The 16,501-nt window shown below is 29.8% G+C and overlaps 3 protein-coding genes across 18 annotated transcripts; 1 reads left to right on the forward strand and 2 right to left on the reverse strand.

Moving 5' to 3' along the window:
- Window positions 1-3,223: 3,223 nt before the first annotated feature.
- On the forward strand, window positions 3,224-6,994 carry LOC126870877 ((Lyso)-N-acylphosphatidylethanolamine lipase). 10 transcript variants are annotated; one of them, XM_050628997.1, is made up of 9 exons: window positions 3,225-3,461; window positions 3,719-3,919; window positions 3,999-4,122; window positions 4,350-4,426; window positions 4,556-4,762; window positions 5,127-5,450; window positions 5,599-5,716; window positions 5,844-6,057; window positions 6,157-6,994. In XM_050628997.1, exons 3-9 carry the CDS (start codon window positions 4,106-4,108, stop codon window positions 6,391-6,393), a joined length of 1,194 nt encoding a protein of 397 aa, XP_050484954.1. In that variant the 5' UTR covers window positions 3,225-3,461; window positions 3,719-3,919; window positions 3,999-4,105; the 3' UTR covers window positions 6,394-6,994. The 10 variants fall into 10 exon arrangements, with proteins under 10 accessions (XP_050484960.1, XP_050484963.1, XP_050484954.1 ...); XM_050628998.1 differs by having other exon boundaries at window positions 3,719-3,915; XM_050628999.1 differs by having other exon boundaries at window positions 3,826-3,919.
- LOC126870881 (putative ribosome-binding factor A, mitochondrial) lies at window positions 5,125-9,208 on the reverse strand. Of its 4 annotated transcripts, none has more exons than XR_007691464.1 (6): window positions 8,441-9,208; window positions 8,136-8,368; window positions 7,461-8,040; window positions 7,035-7,388; window positions 6,902-6,965; window positions 5,125-5,294 (listed from the first exon to the last, which is right to left on the reverse strand). XR_007691464.1 is itself a non-coding variant. In XM_050629012.1 (6 exons), exons 3-5 carry the CDS (start codon window positions 8,252-8,254, stop codon window positions 7,074-7,076), a joined length of 1,014 nt encoding a protein of 337 aa, XP_050484969.1. In that variant the 5' UTR covers window positions 8,255-8,368; window positions 8,441-8,635; window positions 8,840-9,208; the 3' UTR covers window positions 6,407-6,965; window positions 7,035-7,073. The 4 variants fall into 4 exon arrangements, 3 of the variants coding, with proteins under 3 accessions (XP_050484971.1, XP_050484969.1, XP_050484968.1); XM_050629012.1 differs by lacking the exon at window positions 5,125-5,294 and having other exon boundaries at window positions 6,407-6,965; window positions 8,441-8,635; window positions 8,840-9,208; XM_050629011.1 differs by lacking the exon at window positions 5,125-5,294 and having other exon boundaries at window positions 6,407-6,965; window positions 8,441-8,635; window positions 8,748-9,208.
- Window positions 9,209-9,244: 36 nt separating this feature from the next.
- LOC126870862 (retinoblastoma-like protein 1) lies at window positions 9,245-16,025 on the reverse strand. 4 transcript variants are annotated; one of them, XM_050628949.1, is made up of 8 exons: window positions 15,743-16,025; window positions 14,701-15,232; window positions 14,341-14,637; window positions 13,519-13,620; window positions 13,228-13,325; window positions 12,738-13,118; window positions 11,276-12,661; window positions 9,245-11,196 (listed from the first exon to the last, which is right to left on the reverse strand). In XM_050628949.1, the coding sequence occupies exons 1-8, from the start codon at window positions 15,878-15,880 to the stop codon at window positions 11,008-11,010; spliced, it is 3,123 nt and encodes a 1,040-aa protein (XP_050484906.1). In that variant the 5' UTR covers window positions 15,881-16,025; the 3' UTR covers window positions 9,245-11,007. The 4 variants fall into 4 exon arrangements, with proteins under 4 accessions (XP_050484906.1, XP_050484904.1, XP_050484908.1 ...); XM_050628947.1 differs by having other exon boundaries at window positions 12,738-13,121; XM_050628951.1 differs by lacking the exon at window positions 13,519-13,620.
- Between the last annotated feature and the right edge of the window lie 476 nt (window positions 16,026-16,501).

Genomic DNA, 16,501 nt, shown 5'->3' on the forward strand with positions numbered 1-16,501 from the left:
AAATGGTATTTAAATAGAGATTTATTGCACGTCATAATACATGTTTTATGGAATATTTTATATACGTTATATGCAATTTGTGCATTTTTGCATCTTCAAGTTTCCCATAAATGTATAAAAATTCGTATTCTAGTCATTGGCGAGCCATGTTACTAAATTTTTTGGAATCATTAAAATAAAATAAATTTTCTGGACTAGCAAATTGTCAACAATGTGAATGACTCAAGTAACATTGACAGAAGAAAGTGCGCAAATGTGACATAATATTTTTCAAAAATTAAATCTTATGCTATAGTATATTTCAATTTATTGTGTCACCAACAGGACAAAATATATATAATTCGAGTGGCAGTCAACGCTCAGTGATAAATGATAAATGGATGATAATAAGTTGACAAGATTGAACCATATTAAACAAACGATCTTTAACGATAAGATTGAATAAATGTTTTTATCTTCTAGGTGAACTTCCTCGTTTTGCATTAACTATGTATTGTACTCGAAACCTGTTTTACAAAACAACATGATATCATTTACCATAATCTAACAATGACTAATGTTTGATTATGAGACTCTACATCTATCATAGATTGTTGTAGTATAATGTTGCATGCGAATAGAAGAAAAAATACGAACAAATTCGTGTTCTCATTGATCATGGTATCGAGGTCATTACTGAGAAATATTGTATATTATGCCTGATTATAAGGCATCTAAATGATTGCTTTTTTTTATACTGTTCGCAATAAAGTCACGAATAACTTACTTTGTACGGGATCGATGATTAATATTAGTAGATATGTAAACGTAGATATAACATGAAGATGGCTAAAATGAATAAAATTAATTATCTGCATAATTGAGCTATATCGTTAAAAATGGAATTATGCGAATTAAATATTTCAATTAATTATTCCAATAACGGATTCAGGATTAAACGAACGCTTCTCGAATAGAAAATGCGATTGAAACGTTAGACAGAGAGAGAGAGAGAGAGAGAGAGAGAGAGAGTTACGCGTGGAAATTAATTCGATACTACAGAAAGGCATAAAGTTTGAGGGGTACGCCTTTGTATCGTGAATCACTAACGCAGATACGTCGAAGAAAAGTGGTTTCTTTCACGTTGATAGCTAATTGCGTCGTCAAAGAACAATGGAGAATGAGCGATGCATATATATTCACGATATTTGAAAACAAGCTTCGAATTGTATTCGTGAATTATCGATTAGTTTGAAGCATATGCCATTGTCCCACAAAAATGAAGTATAAAGATACATTTTTACCATAAACATAAAAACAATAAAAATGAAAGTAAGTTTTTACTTTATTATTTGCCATTACAATAGGTTAGAATTAACATTTAAAAAGCATGAAAAGTAAGAATTATTATATAATTATGTAGAAAATTTTTATTCAGGAAATAAAAACTGTCTTTACTTGAACAAAAGATGAATTATCTATTATGATTTTAAAGATAAATTACCTATGGGTTAGAGTTGACATAATTTATTCAGGATTAATGAAATGGCAATTCAATGCAATATGCAGTCTTACGCATGGAAATTATTATTCGTTTCATTCGAGATTCTCCTTTCTGACTGGCAGACAAGAAAGTAGTGCCAGCAGACGACGCCCGAATTGTACTTGTATCCTTGCGCCACGTACGCTATGCATTACATCGAATATAGATATAGGCACAATCATTTTTCTTTGAATACGTTTATCGAAATGTAAATACTTGTTACCTTTCTTATGTCCTTTATATATTTCTTTTACTATATCTAATGAAATGAAAACAATATGATCTACTCTTTTAAATGGGTGGGGATATTATACGAGAGCATTTCATTTTTTTCCTTCACTAACCAATCTTTTTCCTATGTTTACATATTATCAAGAAACATACATTACTGTACCTAAAATGAAATTATATTTTGAATACTGTATAAACATCAATTAAGAAAAATATTTATAATGGTCTACAGTTCAGTTAACAAAGTTATCGATTTCTAGCTCTGGTGGTATTGAACGTGTTTTACAGTTCCCTTCGTTTTCCATTATCATTTATGACTTTCTTATTGTATATTATCGGTTGTATCTTTCGTTAACAAAAGGACGACAAATATACATATATATCTCTTTTTTTAATTATTATTTTTTATCACTTAACTTTGTTAATCCAGTTTTATCATGTTTTTATAGATACTACTTCTAATAGAAGTGCAAGTATAAAACTATACTTATCGTATAAGTCTGAATTCCCGAAACAATAGGACCGAGTAATGAGAATTGTGCATGGGTGCAATGAGGATGTGCTGATTGGGATGAATAGCTCATATTGTCGGGAGAGCCAAAAGCACCCAGGAGCCTGTGTATAGAAGCTCTCTGATCATTATAAAATGCCTTGTCTGGTATTCTTCATTGTACTACGCTTACACTTTGTTGCGTGTTACAAAGATAAAGTATTAGTTTCATTTACTTTATGAGACTATAAAGACCAATGTTAATCATGCGGATAATTTAATTATTCAAAAGTTGAAAATATTTTAAATTATTAATTGGAAACAAAAATAAGATCTTAACCATTAATTTTGTGTAATCGATGTAATCGATGTTAACCTGTTTTTCCTCTTATCAATGTATAAAACACCTATTTCTATACCTTTTCCGACAACAATATACGACATTCTTTTTTTATCTTTAATCGCTGTCTTTCACAAATCGATATATTCTATCATTTCCAATATATTTTATTCTCTGTAAGTTTCACATTAATTTATATGCCAGAATTTAAATATAAAACGATATATGTTAAAAAGAAACTGTAAGTAATATAGATATAATATTATCGAATGGGAATTATTATAAAATTGAATTATCGTTCATATCAAATCGCCATGAACTTCTCTAACTTACAAGATAACGAATAATATAAACTACGCTAGAATAATACGAATGCTAGTAAACAAACAATCAGTTTCTTTCTTCCTTTAAAAAAAACTAAAATATTCATAATATACAATATATACATCTACATGTTAATGTTGGTTATCGTGAAAGTTTTTAGGTTAAATTACATTCGCTAGATGCAACACTTTGTTTATTATCGTAATAGAACTTTCGAAAACTAATGTGCTGATAATAAAGTAATTATTGCGTAGTTTGAAAAAAAATTTATATATATACATATAACAATAAACGATAAAACTTGTATTTTGTATTTCATGAAAGAAGAAACTCCACAAATTCTTCAGCACATCAGCACATATGTACATCAGCTGATTCTCCCACTCTTTCGCTCTTCAACAGACAGTATACTCGAATCGACACAGACTAGATAATAGAATTGGCTACGTCGACGCACTGTTTTTCTAACATTGTCTACAAAGAAATCATCGTATTCGAACAACGACAGCACCGTAAAAGCTAATGGCAAATCATGAAATTGTCAGATCGAAAAGGTACGAATCAAACGATTTTAAATATCTCCTCCTTCATGACTGTCAATCACATTATTATTTTTTTCTTAGTTCAAACTGATTGGTTTTTCCATGTGTTTCGGCGACATCAAACACACAGCGTCGTTCAGAATTTATTATAATTTCATTATCACGATTGCATCATCTTTCGTGTTCAAGATTTAAGTTAAAAAATTTCGACGCGCGTTTCAATGTTGGCAATAGAAATTATCGTTGTAATTAATAGATTTATATTATAGATAACCGCACACATAGAAGTATTTTGAAACATTACATAGATGTATAGAAAGAAAAATGAATATGGAAGTCAAAGAATTAACTATATTATGTTGGGTTGCATTTCAAGGTCACGCGCCAAACACTTTTAGCACGAAGAATCATAACCAAAGAAATATGTAGTTAATCCGATTTCAAGTTATATTTTACGTACAAGCACGTAGGTAATTTATTTCGTAATTTACGCATTACAAGTCTTCAAAATTGAAACTACACAGATCTCACGTTTAACATGCTTGTCAGGATTTATTATATAACATGAGGCAATTTTTCAAGTTCAGTGTCATATAAATTGCAACGTGACATTTGTAAAACTACATTGTAACAGTATCGAAAAAAAACAAAATACAATGATACGTGATCAATGGTATGTACCATGAAAAATTTCGTTAAATTAAAAATCCTTCTTGTTATTATTCTATTTTTAATAATTAATATTGTTTTTATGTAAAAAATACTGTTATAAAAATGTAATTTTATAAATATGTAATGCATGATATAATGTAAAATTTATGAAAGGTTTAGTAAAGTTTATTGTTTATTTATGAAAAACATTTTTTATTCATGAATAATAAATCTTTTTTTATTCACTAGCTGGTTTTGGGAATGGTTTAGCTGGTCTGGCTCATCTTCAGCTATGTTACGTTCTGTTGAGAAAAAAATTCTTTCTTGTAAGTTACTTAAATTATTTATTTCTCATTTAATGTTTATACGGTAAAGTAGATTTACAACTTAACAGGATAATTTCAAATAGGGTAATGATTATTTGATTTAACAATTACTATATTTTGACAATGTAGGTTTGAAAACTGCATATCGAGGATGGTATGTGGACATAGGACCAGTTGTAGGAACATCAGATAAAATATGGACCATTTCTTTAAATGAAGAATCACCAAACACACCAATTGTTCTGTTGCATGGTTTAGGGGCAGGTGTAGCATTATGGTGTTTAAATCTTGATGCTTTGGCTTCACAGAGACCAGTGTATGCCATTGATATATTAGGTAAAAATAGAAGGAAATTATAGATCTCTTAAAAGTCTTATTACATATAATAGATATAAATCTTCAATTTTATCCAATTATTTTTCAAAGAAAGCTGTTCAGATATATACTTTGTTCTTTAATACAGTAGCTATCATGCATGACTCATAGATGACTGAGATTGAACTTTGGAATTATATATAATTTGTGAAACAAATGATGTTGCATATTTTTCAAAGAGTGACAGTTGGTATCACTGTATTTATTTACCTATAAGATCATATAATCACAAATTAGTATTAAATTGATTTGTTGATCTATAATGTACAATTATGTTTTTGTGTATTTGATGTTTTATGTAAAACAATTAATTCTTGTTATCCAGGTTTTGGTAGAAGTAGTCGTCCTGTTTTTAGCAATGAAGCACAAGTAGCTGAGAGTCAACTAGTTCGTTCCATAGAGGAGTGGCGCAGGGAGATGCAGTTAGAGAAATTTGTGCTGTTAGGTCATTCAATGGGTGGTTTCCTTGCAGCATCATATAGTATGCAATACCCTGAAAGAATAAAACATCTAATTCTTGCTGATCCTTGGGGATTCCCTGAAAGACCTGTAGAACGAATTTCCAGAGCTCCTATGTGGGTAAAAGTTATAGCATATATAATGGAACCATTAAACCCACTATGGCCAGTGAGAGTAGCTGGTCCATTTGGTTAGTTCTTATTCTATCACATTTTCATGTGCCAATTTTTGAGATGTAAAATTTTGTACTATTGGTATATATAGTAGTATATAATATGTATTCATGTTTATATAAAATATGTAGTATTTCATAGTATATAAAATGTTATTTCTTTTAGGGCAGTGGTTAATTGAAAAAACAAGGCCAGATATAGTAAAAAAATTTGCACCTGTATTAAAGGATGACACTGCTGTGATTTCACAGTATTTGCATCAATGTAATGCCCAAACACCATCGTAAGTATTTAAAATCTTTAAATATAGAATAAAAATTTTTGAATTCACACAGATTTTGAAGTCTTACGTTCTTAACTTCATTGAACGAATTTTTCATATATGAGTTTTTAAATATAAAATGTAAAAGTTACATTTTCACATGTCCAATGAAAAGTGGTGAGAGTGCATTTCATGCGATGATGCAACATTTTGGTTGGGCCAAAAATCCTATTGTTAGGAGAATGGATAAACTAAGTCCAGATATTCCCATAACTCTATTATATGGTAGTCGATCTTGGGTCGATAATTCATCTTGGGAAACACTTAAACAAGCTAGAACATTGTCGTACATTAATGTTCAGGTAAGAACATAAAAAAGAAGATATAAAGATCTAGAAAGAATTTCGAGAACGAATTATGAATTTTAAGTTATTTCAATGGTATATTTTGATTGATTATAGGCCATAACAGGAGCAGGACATCATGTTTATGCTGATAAAAGTGAAATTTTCAATAAATATGTATTAGAAGCATGCAATCTAAGTGATTCGATATCCCATTTAACAGTATCAGATATTCGTTCAAACGTTAAAAATATAAATGAACAACAAATTTCACTTATTTTAACTAACGAGGAAGTTGACTCTAAAACTGTTCAGGAACAGGAATTGAACACGCCACAAACGCGATCTAGTTGAAATTTAGTATAAAATTTTATTGTTAAATCATACTCTATTGACTTTAATATCCATTCGGACGAATTGGATGATTTATGTGATTTAGATTAGGTATACATGTACTGCAGTATACCAAACAAGAATCACGTGTTGATTAATATTATTGTACAATTTAATTTCTAATTTATGTTTTACTTTGTTAATTTTATAATTTATAATTTCTTGAATTGTTTCAAGGACGACAGTACTCAATTCTTAGTTTAAGTTTATTATCCCACCACCTACGTTTCCGAAAACTAGTTGAATGTTGGAGTATTGGATTTTTGTACAAATTTCAATTTCTTGCCATGATTATAGATATGATAAAATAAATAATAAATATTGAAAAAGGGAATAACAGTACATGTGCGGAATTATTTAAATACTTGAGATTGATCACAAACAAAACATACAATAAATCATCAAAATCAAATCGAGTCAATGGGATCAATAATTTGGACAAATATTGCAAATATGTCATGTTACTTACATGAGTCTTACAGAGGGAAGTTGAATTGTACATTATGCACAAATGTAACATAAAATAAAATGAACTGTGGGAAAATAAATATCATTAACATTAGTTTATTAATGTTTGTATAAAACAAATTTGCTATACTAACTGTTTATATGCTATCAATTCCCTATTGTTTATCATGTCCTTACTGTTTTTTGTAATAATCAATGTTTTCATCATAATTGTCTTCAGTGAAATCATTATAATCGTTTCCAAGATCATCATTGTCACTTTGTTCTTCAGAATCATAAATAGAATTATCTACTCGATATTTCTTCATTTTCTTTCTCTGTTCTTTTCGTCTGTGATATAAAAATTGCTTAAACTCATTCTGTTCTTCCCTATTAGTTACAAAATTTGGGCTATTTTTTATATTTGATGTAGAATATGAATTCGAGGATGGCATGTTTTCTATTTGTCTTATCGTAACTTTTTTTGATTTATTTAATGAGGATTTTATCTGCAAAAAAGAGAAATATTCTTAAATATTATATTAATAATCATAGCTATTATACATATGTACATAATATACCTGAGACATAATTCGAAAATGATCTAATCCAAATACATCATGTCTCATTACTGGCAAAGTAATACTAAAGTTATTATTTTCAACATTCTCAACATTTTGATTAACATCAGAAGTTCCAGAAGCAGTAATGATCTGTTGTATAGCATCTGGATATGGACTAGATACATGATCTTCCCCAAAGTCCATAATCTTCAATTTTTGTTCTACTTCCCTTAAAATACTTGTACCTTTACATTTGACAAATTTAATAGGAGGTACAACCCCTATAACACGGAGTTGAGACAATTCATGCCTCAATTGAGAGGCACATTTTTGCAAAAGTTCCACTATATCAGTATTCTCAGTATTATTGTCTATCCAATATACATTAATGAATTTAAAATCTGCAGTTACTTTAACATGAGAAATCTCTATATTCTTATTTAGAATCTCAGGAACTATCTCTCCAGTTGACATTAAATCTGTAATATACTTCATAAAAACCTTATTTAGAACAATCATCCTTCGCACTGTATGTATAGAAAGTTTACTTGTTGAAGTTGCATGTGCATAAGGATTTATGTTATCATTGATTGACTCCCTGTTTACAAATAAAACAATCACCATTTAGTTAAAAGGAGATTAAGAAATAATAAATAAAATCTACATCTGCTTAGAAAATGTAGAGTGTACTACCTTTTTTGTTTGTTTTTGTTCATAATTTTATTCATAACTTTTGCTTGTTTCACTATATCATATTTTGTGCTGTCAGTAAAAATGCGTCGAAAAATTTGTTTTACTGTTGATATTTCCATATTTTGTATTTTGTTGTGGAGATGTATTTTTCGTGACACAATACGATATTGTATTTAAAACATTGATTTACATATTATTTCACATAAGTAATTTAAATATAATACAAAAGCACTCTTTTTATGAAAATAATATAAAATTATTAGATTTATTACAAATTGCCGTTACAACAAACTTTGTATACTTACTATGAATGTATTGAGGTTATGTATTTCATTTATGTATCCTTTAACTGTTAATTAATTCAGTAAAAATAAATTGATGTCTTTATTATTTAAATATAACCTACTTTTTTAACATAGTTTTATGGCTATGTTTTATTTTAGGGAACACAAAATTATTGACTTCTTTTGCTTACAATGTCATAGTTTTCGATGTTCCAACTAAAAAATAAGTTTTAAAAATATAAATATATAAGTTTTTCAAAGATGAGCAAAGATCGCAAAATTCAAAAGGTTGTATTTCTTAAATGATTTTTAAAATGATGAGTTAAACCTCTAGTTTCATGTGAACTACATCATATCCCATTTGGAATAAAAGTCCAGATATCGAGAAAGAAAAAAGCAATCGATTTAGTGTGAAATCACCTTTTGTTTTGTATTACTAAGGTTAGAGAAAAGTCATGCAATCAATCTTTCAATTTTCTAACCTATAAATCTCTGAATATTAATTTGCTTTTACATAATCGAGTCACCTTTAATTGTCATTAATGTTCATTATATTAGATTAAAAATATTGTAAATAAAAAGAAAAAATGTAATAATTATTATAAATTTCTTTATATTTTTAAAAATACTTTTGATATGCAAAAATTTTTAATAAAATAATTAAATTGCAGAATGTACGATATATGTAAAAATGTGTAAAATATTCAAAATATTTGTTATAATATTTTGAGGGCGAAACACATCTCCAATTAAATTCCATCCCCTTAGTCGTGTTTATAAAGATATGAATTTGCATAAAGATTCACAGTAATATTAGAGCAGATGTAACATATAAAATTTTCGCCTTTTATTTTTCTAATTTACTTTCGAATTACAATACTATGTACACATAAACTATTTAATAATTATTATATGCCAATAAAACTCTTTACAATTTCTTTTTTATCTAAAAGAAGTCATTAGAGGAACTGCCGTATGTGTATGAGAAGCAAGATCTCTTCCTCACTGAACTATATTGTTCTAGTTCGAAAACTTTTCAAGAACACTATTTGTGCTGTAAACTATCATGCGTAATAACGATACTGAAAATATTGTTATTACAATCGCGTTACGACTTCTCTTCGAGATAATCGACTCGTTTTTTTACTTACAAATTTTTTACAAAATTTTTTTTTGTTCCGCATTTATGCAAAATTTCTTGGACAAATGAGAGCTTTCCTTTAAACCCTAAGTCATTTAAATATCGATCTAATCTTAATAATAATATTATCTGTAATTTAATATGTATTGTTTGACAATAAAAAGACAAATTTAATGAGATCAAATGTAAAATTTGAAAAAAGAAAAAGAAAAAGAAAAAAGAACGCTTACATCCTAACATTACGCACCTAATTAGGTGTGATCGGAAATTGAAAAGTCTCAGTTCACGAAACAAACGAAATCTCCGAGACACGCGAATAACTTATTATAATCGAAAGATCAAACAATATATATATGTATACATTAAATGATCATACATTTAATTAAATATCACCCAGATCGTATTTGCATGCTTCGAGCACTCGACTGCTTTTGTAGCATGTTTAAATCTACTGGTAAAATAAAATTTCTTTAACGTCTATGACCATAACTCTTACAAATTCATCATATATTATATATAAGTTAATATATATAATTGTAAAGATAGTACATAGCTTGATTAAAATATCACTGATCAGCGATATCAATAAAAGTCAGAATCATTTCCAGTATAATACGAAAATCGAACGATTCATTCATAATCATCAATTGATAGACACGTAATATACAGGGTGGTTGGTAACTGGTGGTACAAGCGAAAAGGGGGTGATTCTACGCGAAAAAAGAAGTCGAAAATATAGAATAAAAAATTTTTCGTTTGAGGCTTTGTTTCCGAGAAAATCGACTTTGAATTTTCGCTCGGTACGCGTATACTTTATCACGTCTCGTTATAATAGATCTCACTGTAGATTTTTAAAAAAATTAAAAAAAAAAATTTTTTATTCTATATTTTCGACTTCTTTTTTTGCGTAGAATCACCCCCTTTCCGCTTGTACCACCAGTTACCAACCACCTTGTATGTTTTTCGTATCTTCTCTATTAACATGTGATATAGAATACTTACACAACGAAAATATAATATTTAAAATTAAACTACATCTAATGCCCAAATTAACTTTTTTACATCCCGGAATTATTGCCTTTGAAACAATGCTTAAAATAACTTTCTTTCAATTAAATTCATTGAAATAATTAAAAAAGCGCACTGGAAATAAAATTCTGTCTTTACCTAATATGACATTATACTATTCCTACGTACGATCAGTTATTACACGGCCTTTTTCTCTGTTTCTAACATGATCATACCTGAGAACATTTCGAGCGAACATTTCATTTATTTTAAGCCACACAGCCAAGAAACAAAAATTCGACTTCAAAATGATTGTTCCTATTTGTTTGATTTTTTAATTAATTTTTTTTTATTCAATGAGAACGACGTCTCAAAAAAATAGTTTTCCTTTCATTACCCATATTTTCAATAAGTTATTTTAACGTTCAATTAAATTCTCTTATTGATTTTGCGTACGTCGTTCGCCAATTATGTTTTCCAATTTACGCGCAACAAATGTAGTTGTTTTTTTGATCGGAGATGGTCCTCCATCTGACATCTCCACGTCAGTTTCATCCGTTAAAAGTCGCTTGCCCACAGATCTTTTCGGGTCGACAGAAATCATCATTTTATTAATAGCCTCCAAATCCTATAAATAAGAACAAAATACGTATAATACATGATTTAACAATAAAATTTTACATAAGAAATATGCGATTTTAATTTACCTTAGCAGGACTACGACTAAAGCAATAACTAAGTTGTGGTGCTGGAGAAGCAGAAATAGCTTTCGGATCTAATGTACGTGTCATAATACTACTGGTGACACGTCTCACCGGTGAACTCGCGGGAGGTTTCCCTTTCGGTAGTGGACTTAATGATAGATTCATTACGCTTCCGCGTGCTAGTCCCAACTTATTCGCCACTTCTTTCACCTGTGGTACGTATACTGTATTGTAAAATTTAATTAAATCCCCACGTGTTTCTTCTCCGAAGTTCTGCGAAGTCCCAGCCATGTTTGTAGGTGTAGGAGGTGCCGCATTGGTTTCTTTATCGGATACATCTTTCTGCCCGATCTCTTCATTATTCTTCTGTAATTCGCCGGACGGTGTTTTAGCTATAAGTACTGATCTATATATGTGAGATTCTGCTTGTGGTTGTAGTCGGTAACATCGCATAATTTCAGTGAACGAATTCTTCTCCATCTTTGCCAACTTGCATATGACGTAAATTGCACACATTAAAATTTGATCTAAGTGACGGTCCTTCATTAATTCTGTTCGTTCCTTAATAGAGTACTCAAAGATTGTCCATATCTTCTTCTTTAAATCGATGTCCATTATTTCTAACGAACCGCATAAATCTAGCATGCGTACACTAGCTAGATTATAGAATTTCCTGAAAAATAGTGCGACAGAACCGGTTCGTTTTGGTTTTGCTGGCTCTCTGTTAACTGCTACAGTTTGCATCGGAGTACCTGTAGATTGTACACTAGATGATCTTGGAACTGTAATTTGTTCAGGTAAGAGAAGTATTCTTGAATTGCCATCAATGGTCAAAACTTTTGATGGTAAAACACTTTGACCTGTCACTCGTAAGACGCTTTGTCCACCAATTCTAGTGTCAGGAAATAGACGTTTCTTAGCTACACCAGATGCTGCAACAGGAGACTGAAATCTTTCTGAAGCAGAGGAAATAGGGCTTTGTTGAACATCGTGATGAGTACCACGGTCCAAAGCGATTCTTCTCAATACGGGTTGTCCTGGAATATTTGGGTCAACAGTTTCCAACATGCCTGGTAAAGAAACTTCTTCGCAGCTTGGTACACCTTCAGGCGTGGATTGAATGGCACTCCACAAAGGACTATCACTTTGCCATGCAAGCGATTCTAATATCTTTTCCTCTATTTGATTCAAATGCTTTACAACATCGCGTGATAATTGATTTTCCGCTCTAACTATAATTTCTATCACTTTATAGAAATAGTAGGCATCTAAACTCAAGGCATTCAAAATCCAAGGGAAGATTTTGTCGTTGCTTTTATACGAGTAAATGACTATCTCTAAGCAACAAGCAAATAAGCACTGAATAAAGATTTCTTTCGTGAGAAGATTCTACAACATACCAAGATAAGATATTATTCATCTACTGATTTAGTTTATTAAAATTTTAAATCACTAATCAACATACCGTAACGTCATAATTTGGTTTCTTGCGTTTCTCGTCATTTAAAATCATTTCTAGAAGTCTATAGAAAAGGGTTTGACCCAAATAAAGTCTCATCTTTCCAAAATCTGACGTGGTATCATTCGCGTTTGTACTTTTGTTGTAGTTGGCGCAAAATAGTTCTCCGAGCTCTTTGACTTTCGTCTCGACGAGCGTCTTTACGTCTTGAGAGCAACTATTTAAGATTTGCAACAAATTTTCGCTCGGTGATGTTTGACCTGCTAACATAGCTTGGAGTCGAATTACACTCTGCGTTGCAGTGGATACTGGTGTCACATTAGTAATATCTTTTGGTCTGAGGTAACTGCGTCCAGTTAATGGAGTGGGTGGAGCTAAGTGTTGTATCTGCTATAAACATTAAATATACATCAATTTTTTTACAATAAAAATTTATTTAAAATTGCAAGGTTTATAAAAATGATAAATGCATATATATAATTATTTTAATACTTACTCCGCTATATTGTTCTTTCTTCATTTGAAACTGTTCATGAAGATCACCAACATTCATCATCTGTGTAGGTGAACCGATGTTATTACTGGCATCATGACCTGAAATGAAATAAAATTATGTATAATATTTGTAACATATTAATATTCCATTTTTCGAGTATTTTAGGATAAATTATATACAGCTGTCTTATAAACAATTTAGAATTTATATGCATTCATGCCAGAGCCTTATGCTATTTACTACCAAGCTTATTACTTTCTTATAGCAGCTTTCGGTGTACTATAAACCTACCTTTCATGAAAATATGTTTAGATAATTTAGCATGATAAGTTATATCTTCTCCAACAATTTCCAAACTTGATATTCCATTTAATCTCACTCTTCTCCAATCAGCTATACCACAATCAAGATAAAGCAGACACAAATTGATTAACAGCAAGAAATGAAAATTATTCAAAAAGACAAAATAAAGATTGTTAGCTCATTATCTGTCCTTTATTAAAAAATGCAAATCAAAAAAACATAAGCAAATCTATAAAATAACCTTACTGGTTTTATACAAATAATTACAGTAATGTCCCAGAGAATTTTCACAGATTCATTAAGAATCTACATGTTGTGATAAAAGGATAAGTATATTGATTTCATTATTTTATAAGTCAAAGTAATAAGCTATTATTTAGTGACTAAAAGAATCAACTGAATGAATTTGCTTCTCATTCTCTTTCATTTCTTGTTCTTTTCAACTCATAAGAAAACACGCTTGCGCTTTAAGCATTATTGTATATACAAATAAGAAAATTTGCTATTTATGAACATTCTATACAAAAATAGAAATAATAGTATATCATTTTATCTGAATTTGTAATTTCATACATATATGATAAGTTATATTAATTAATATAGGATAAAATAAATAATAAGATCCATATCTTACTCAAATTTATGATTTACAAGCAACCTATGTTTATGAAAGCAAAAATGTATAACAACAAGCATACAGGCATACAGTTAAGAGCACTATTTTATTTACAAGCATTGTTTCCTTAGTAGTAAGCGAGTTTAAAAGCTATAAAAAAGGTTAATATAGAGTAACAACAAAAAAAAAGTTACCTAAGAAAATCCTTTCATCAAAGTCTCCAACACTTAGTACATGTTGTTCATACACTCTGTTAATAGCTTTGCTATTTCCATCAAAATATAAAGCTTCTAAAATACCAGAGAAATTTGTCTGATCACCACGCAGAACTCTTTCATTGAACAATTTATTAATATGATTTTTCAGATAATATTCCTTAATTACTTTAGCTTCAACAGCAATAGCTTCATGACGTTCACATAATAAGCTAACAATACAATTTGCTGTCTGTGGTGGAATATAATTTTCATCATTAAAATTTGATGGTAAACCTGTCAAAAAATATATAAGTAAAAATCTATTTCTTCTTGCATACATAACCAGCATATATTTACCAGGAAAATTAGGATTTAATAGGTCCTTCCTGTTAGCCAACAAAGCATTGCTATATATAAGATCGCAACACACTAGGAGAAGATGGTAAGAATTAACTAAATCATCAGAGATATCTGGAAATGCACCCTTTATACAAATAAATAATGTCCAACAAAATTCAAATACTCTTGCAGGTGTACATGGCATTGCTTTGTGTCTCCTTGATCTTGGTGGCCGTGAAATATCATCTACAGGATCTTTAAATATGTCAGTAAAGATTGGCTGATACTTTTTGAATATAACCATTGACACAGCAAAGTTTCCTTCAAGTTTCTCAATCTTTGAACGAAAATCTTGCGACATATTGGCCATGTCAGCCCAAGATTTACTTTTTGTAAAAAACTGTATCAAAGGAAGATTACACAATTGTAATAAACGTGTCAATGAAACACAATTTCCTTCCACATTAGTACCAGTCTTCCCAACAGTAGGTATAGATGACTTACGGCAAGCTACATATAATGCACACCCTATCCAATGTAACTGATCACCCTGAAAAAACAGACAGGAATTTCTATGCGTGTATGATTACACAGATACATGTATACATATTGCTTTTAAAAAATATACACATAAATCTGATATAGAATTTTGTAAATAACAGTAGACAAAAGTAAATTACATTGTAAAACATTGATGAATGCAATAATATTTAAAATCAGTGTCAATTTTTAAATAGTAGAGGATCAAATTATGGTAGTTCTACATCAGGTTCTTTTATAAATTAACTATTGTGTTTGAATAAAAATACTTTATATAAGCAACTAACATTTAGTCTTATTGTTTTAAATTGGTGCGCTTTAATCGGTTGAGTAAAACAAACCGCGAATTCAATAACGTTAAACATTGAGCAGGGGAGTTAAACGATTTGTGTATTGTAGATAAACAGTAAAAGAAACATATTTTCGATTTATAGTTCAAAGATGAAGAAACTACGGTAATTAATCTGAAACAATGAATAGAATATGAAATGATTAAGATAATGAGTAATTCAAAAAATACCTCAAGAGTATAATTTTGTCGAATAGTCTCATAAGATTTCCAAGCTTCAGATGCAGCAGTCGCATCCATATTCAATTTCTGACACAAATCTTGATGTCTACTGTAAGTAGAGTCTTCTACATCATCTGACTGCCCCATTTTTATCTAAAAACTTGAGAAAAGCCACAAAAAAACACGATTAATTTATACTGATATATAAGTGAGGTGCGCCATACGAGAGCTCCGTGAGGGCTTGGCGGGAAACGACACGAGCTCCGCCATATTTGCCATGTTGGCGGGAAATGTAGAATAGCAATTATAAGAAAAAAATCCTTAGGTCGATTTTGCACGAAAATTTAATATATTCCGCAACTGACTTATTTTCAAAATAATGTATTTTATGCAATATATCTTGGATTACAGGAAGAATGAGAAAATGTCCGTTTAAAAAATTCCTAAATATTAAATACGAATTGGTAGTTTTTACAATCTTTGAAACAATGAAACCAAAATGGGCGGTAAAATTTTCGGACAATATTTTTTTAATTTTAGAGTAGTAAAACGTATTGTTTGTTATTTATAAATGTTATCATACGTATAAATAATAAATTGATTAAGATTAATTTATGTGTTAAATTATTCATTAATAGAATCCACGAAATTTTTATTAAGATACTACGTATTATCCAATCAAAAGTCAAAATCTTACTCTTTGTAATTTAAAATGATGTGTTCTTATTGGTCTTCTATAGTGAAATGTGTGTGTGTGTGTGTGTAAAT

This window comes from Bombus huntii, chromosome 11 (assembly GCF_024542735.1).
Source record: "Bombus huntii isolate Logan2020A chromosome 11, iyBomHunt1.1, whole genome shotgun sequence".
Taxonomy (NCBI): Eukaryota; Metazoa; Arthropoda; class Insecta; order Hymenoptera; family Apidae; genus Bombus; species Bombus huntii.

What these genes read in the sequence shown, in the direction of transcription:
- LOC126870877 (XM_050628996.1), top strand. Translation starts at nt 3,430, where the DNA reads ATGGCAAATCATGAAATTGTCAGATCGAAAAG. An exon ending in GTATGCCATTGATATATTAG is followed by an intron (nt 4,763 to 5,126) that starts GTAAAAATAGAA and finishes CTTGTTATCCAG; the next exon opens with GTTTTGGTAGAAGTAGTCGT. An exon ending in TGTAATGCCCAAACACCATC is followed by an intron (nt 5,717 to 5,843) that starts GTAAGTATTTAA and finishes AAAATGTAAAAG; the next exon opens with TTACATTTTCACATGTCCAA.
- LOC126870862 (XM_050628947.1), bottom strand. Translation starts at nt 15,880, where the DNA reads ATGGGGCAGTCAGATGATGTAGAAGACTCTACTTACAGTAGACATCAA. An exon ending in TAAACATATTTTCATGAAAG is followed by an intron (nt 13,326 to 13,518) that starts GTAGGTTTATAG and finishes ATTTCATTTCAG; the next exon opens with GTCATGATGCCAGTAATAAC. An exon ending in TTAGTCGTAGTCCTGCTAAG is followed by an intron (nt 11,197 to 11,275) that starts GTAAATTAAAAT and finishes TCTTATTTATAG; the next exon opens with GATTTGGAGGCTATTAATAA.
- LOC126870881 (XM_050629014.1), bottom strand. Translation starts at nt 8,254, where the DNA reads ATGGAAATATCAACAGTAAAACAAATTTTTCGACGCATTTTTACTGAC. An exon ending in AACAAAAACAAACAAAAAAG is followed by an intron (nt 8,041 to 8,135) that starts GTAGTACACTCT and finishes ATTTGTAAACAG; the next exon opens with GGAGTCAATCAATGATAACA. An exon ending in ATTTTCGAATTATGTCTCAG is followed by an intron (nt 7,389 to 7,460) that starts GTATATTATGTA and finishes TCTTTTTTGCAG; the next exon opens with ATAAAATCCTCATTAAATAA.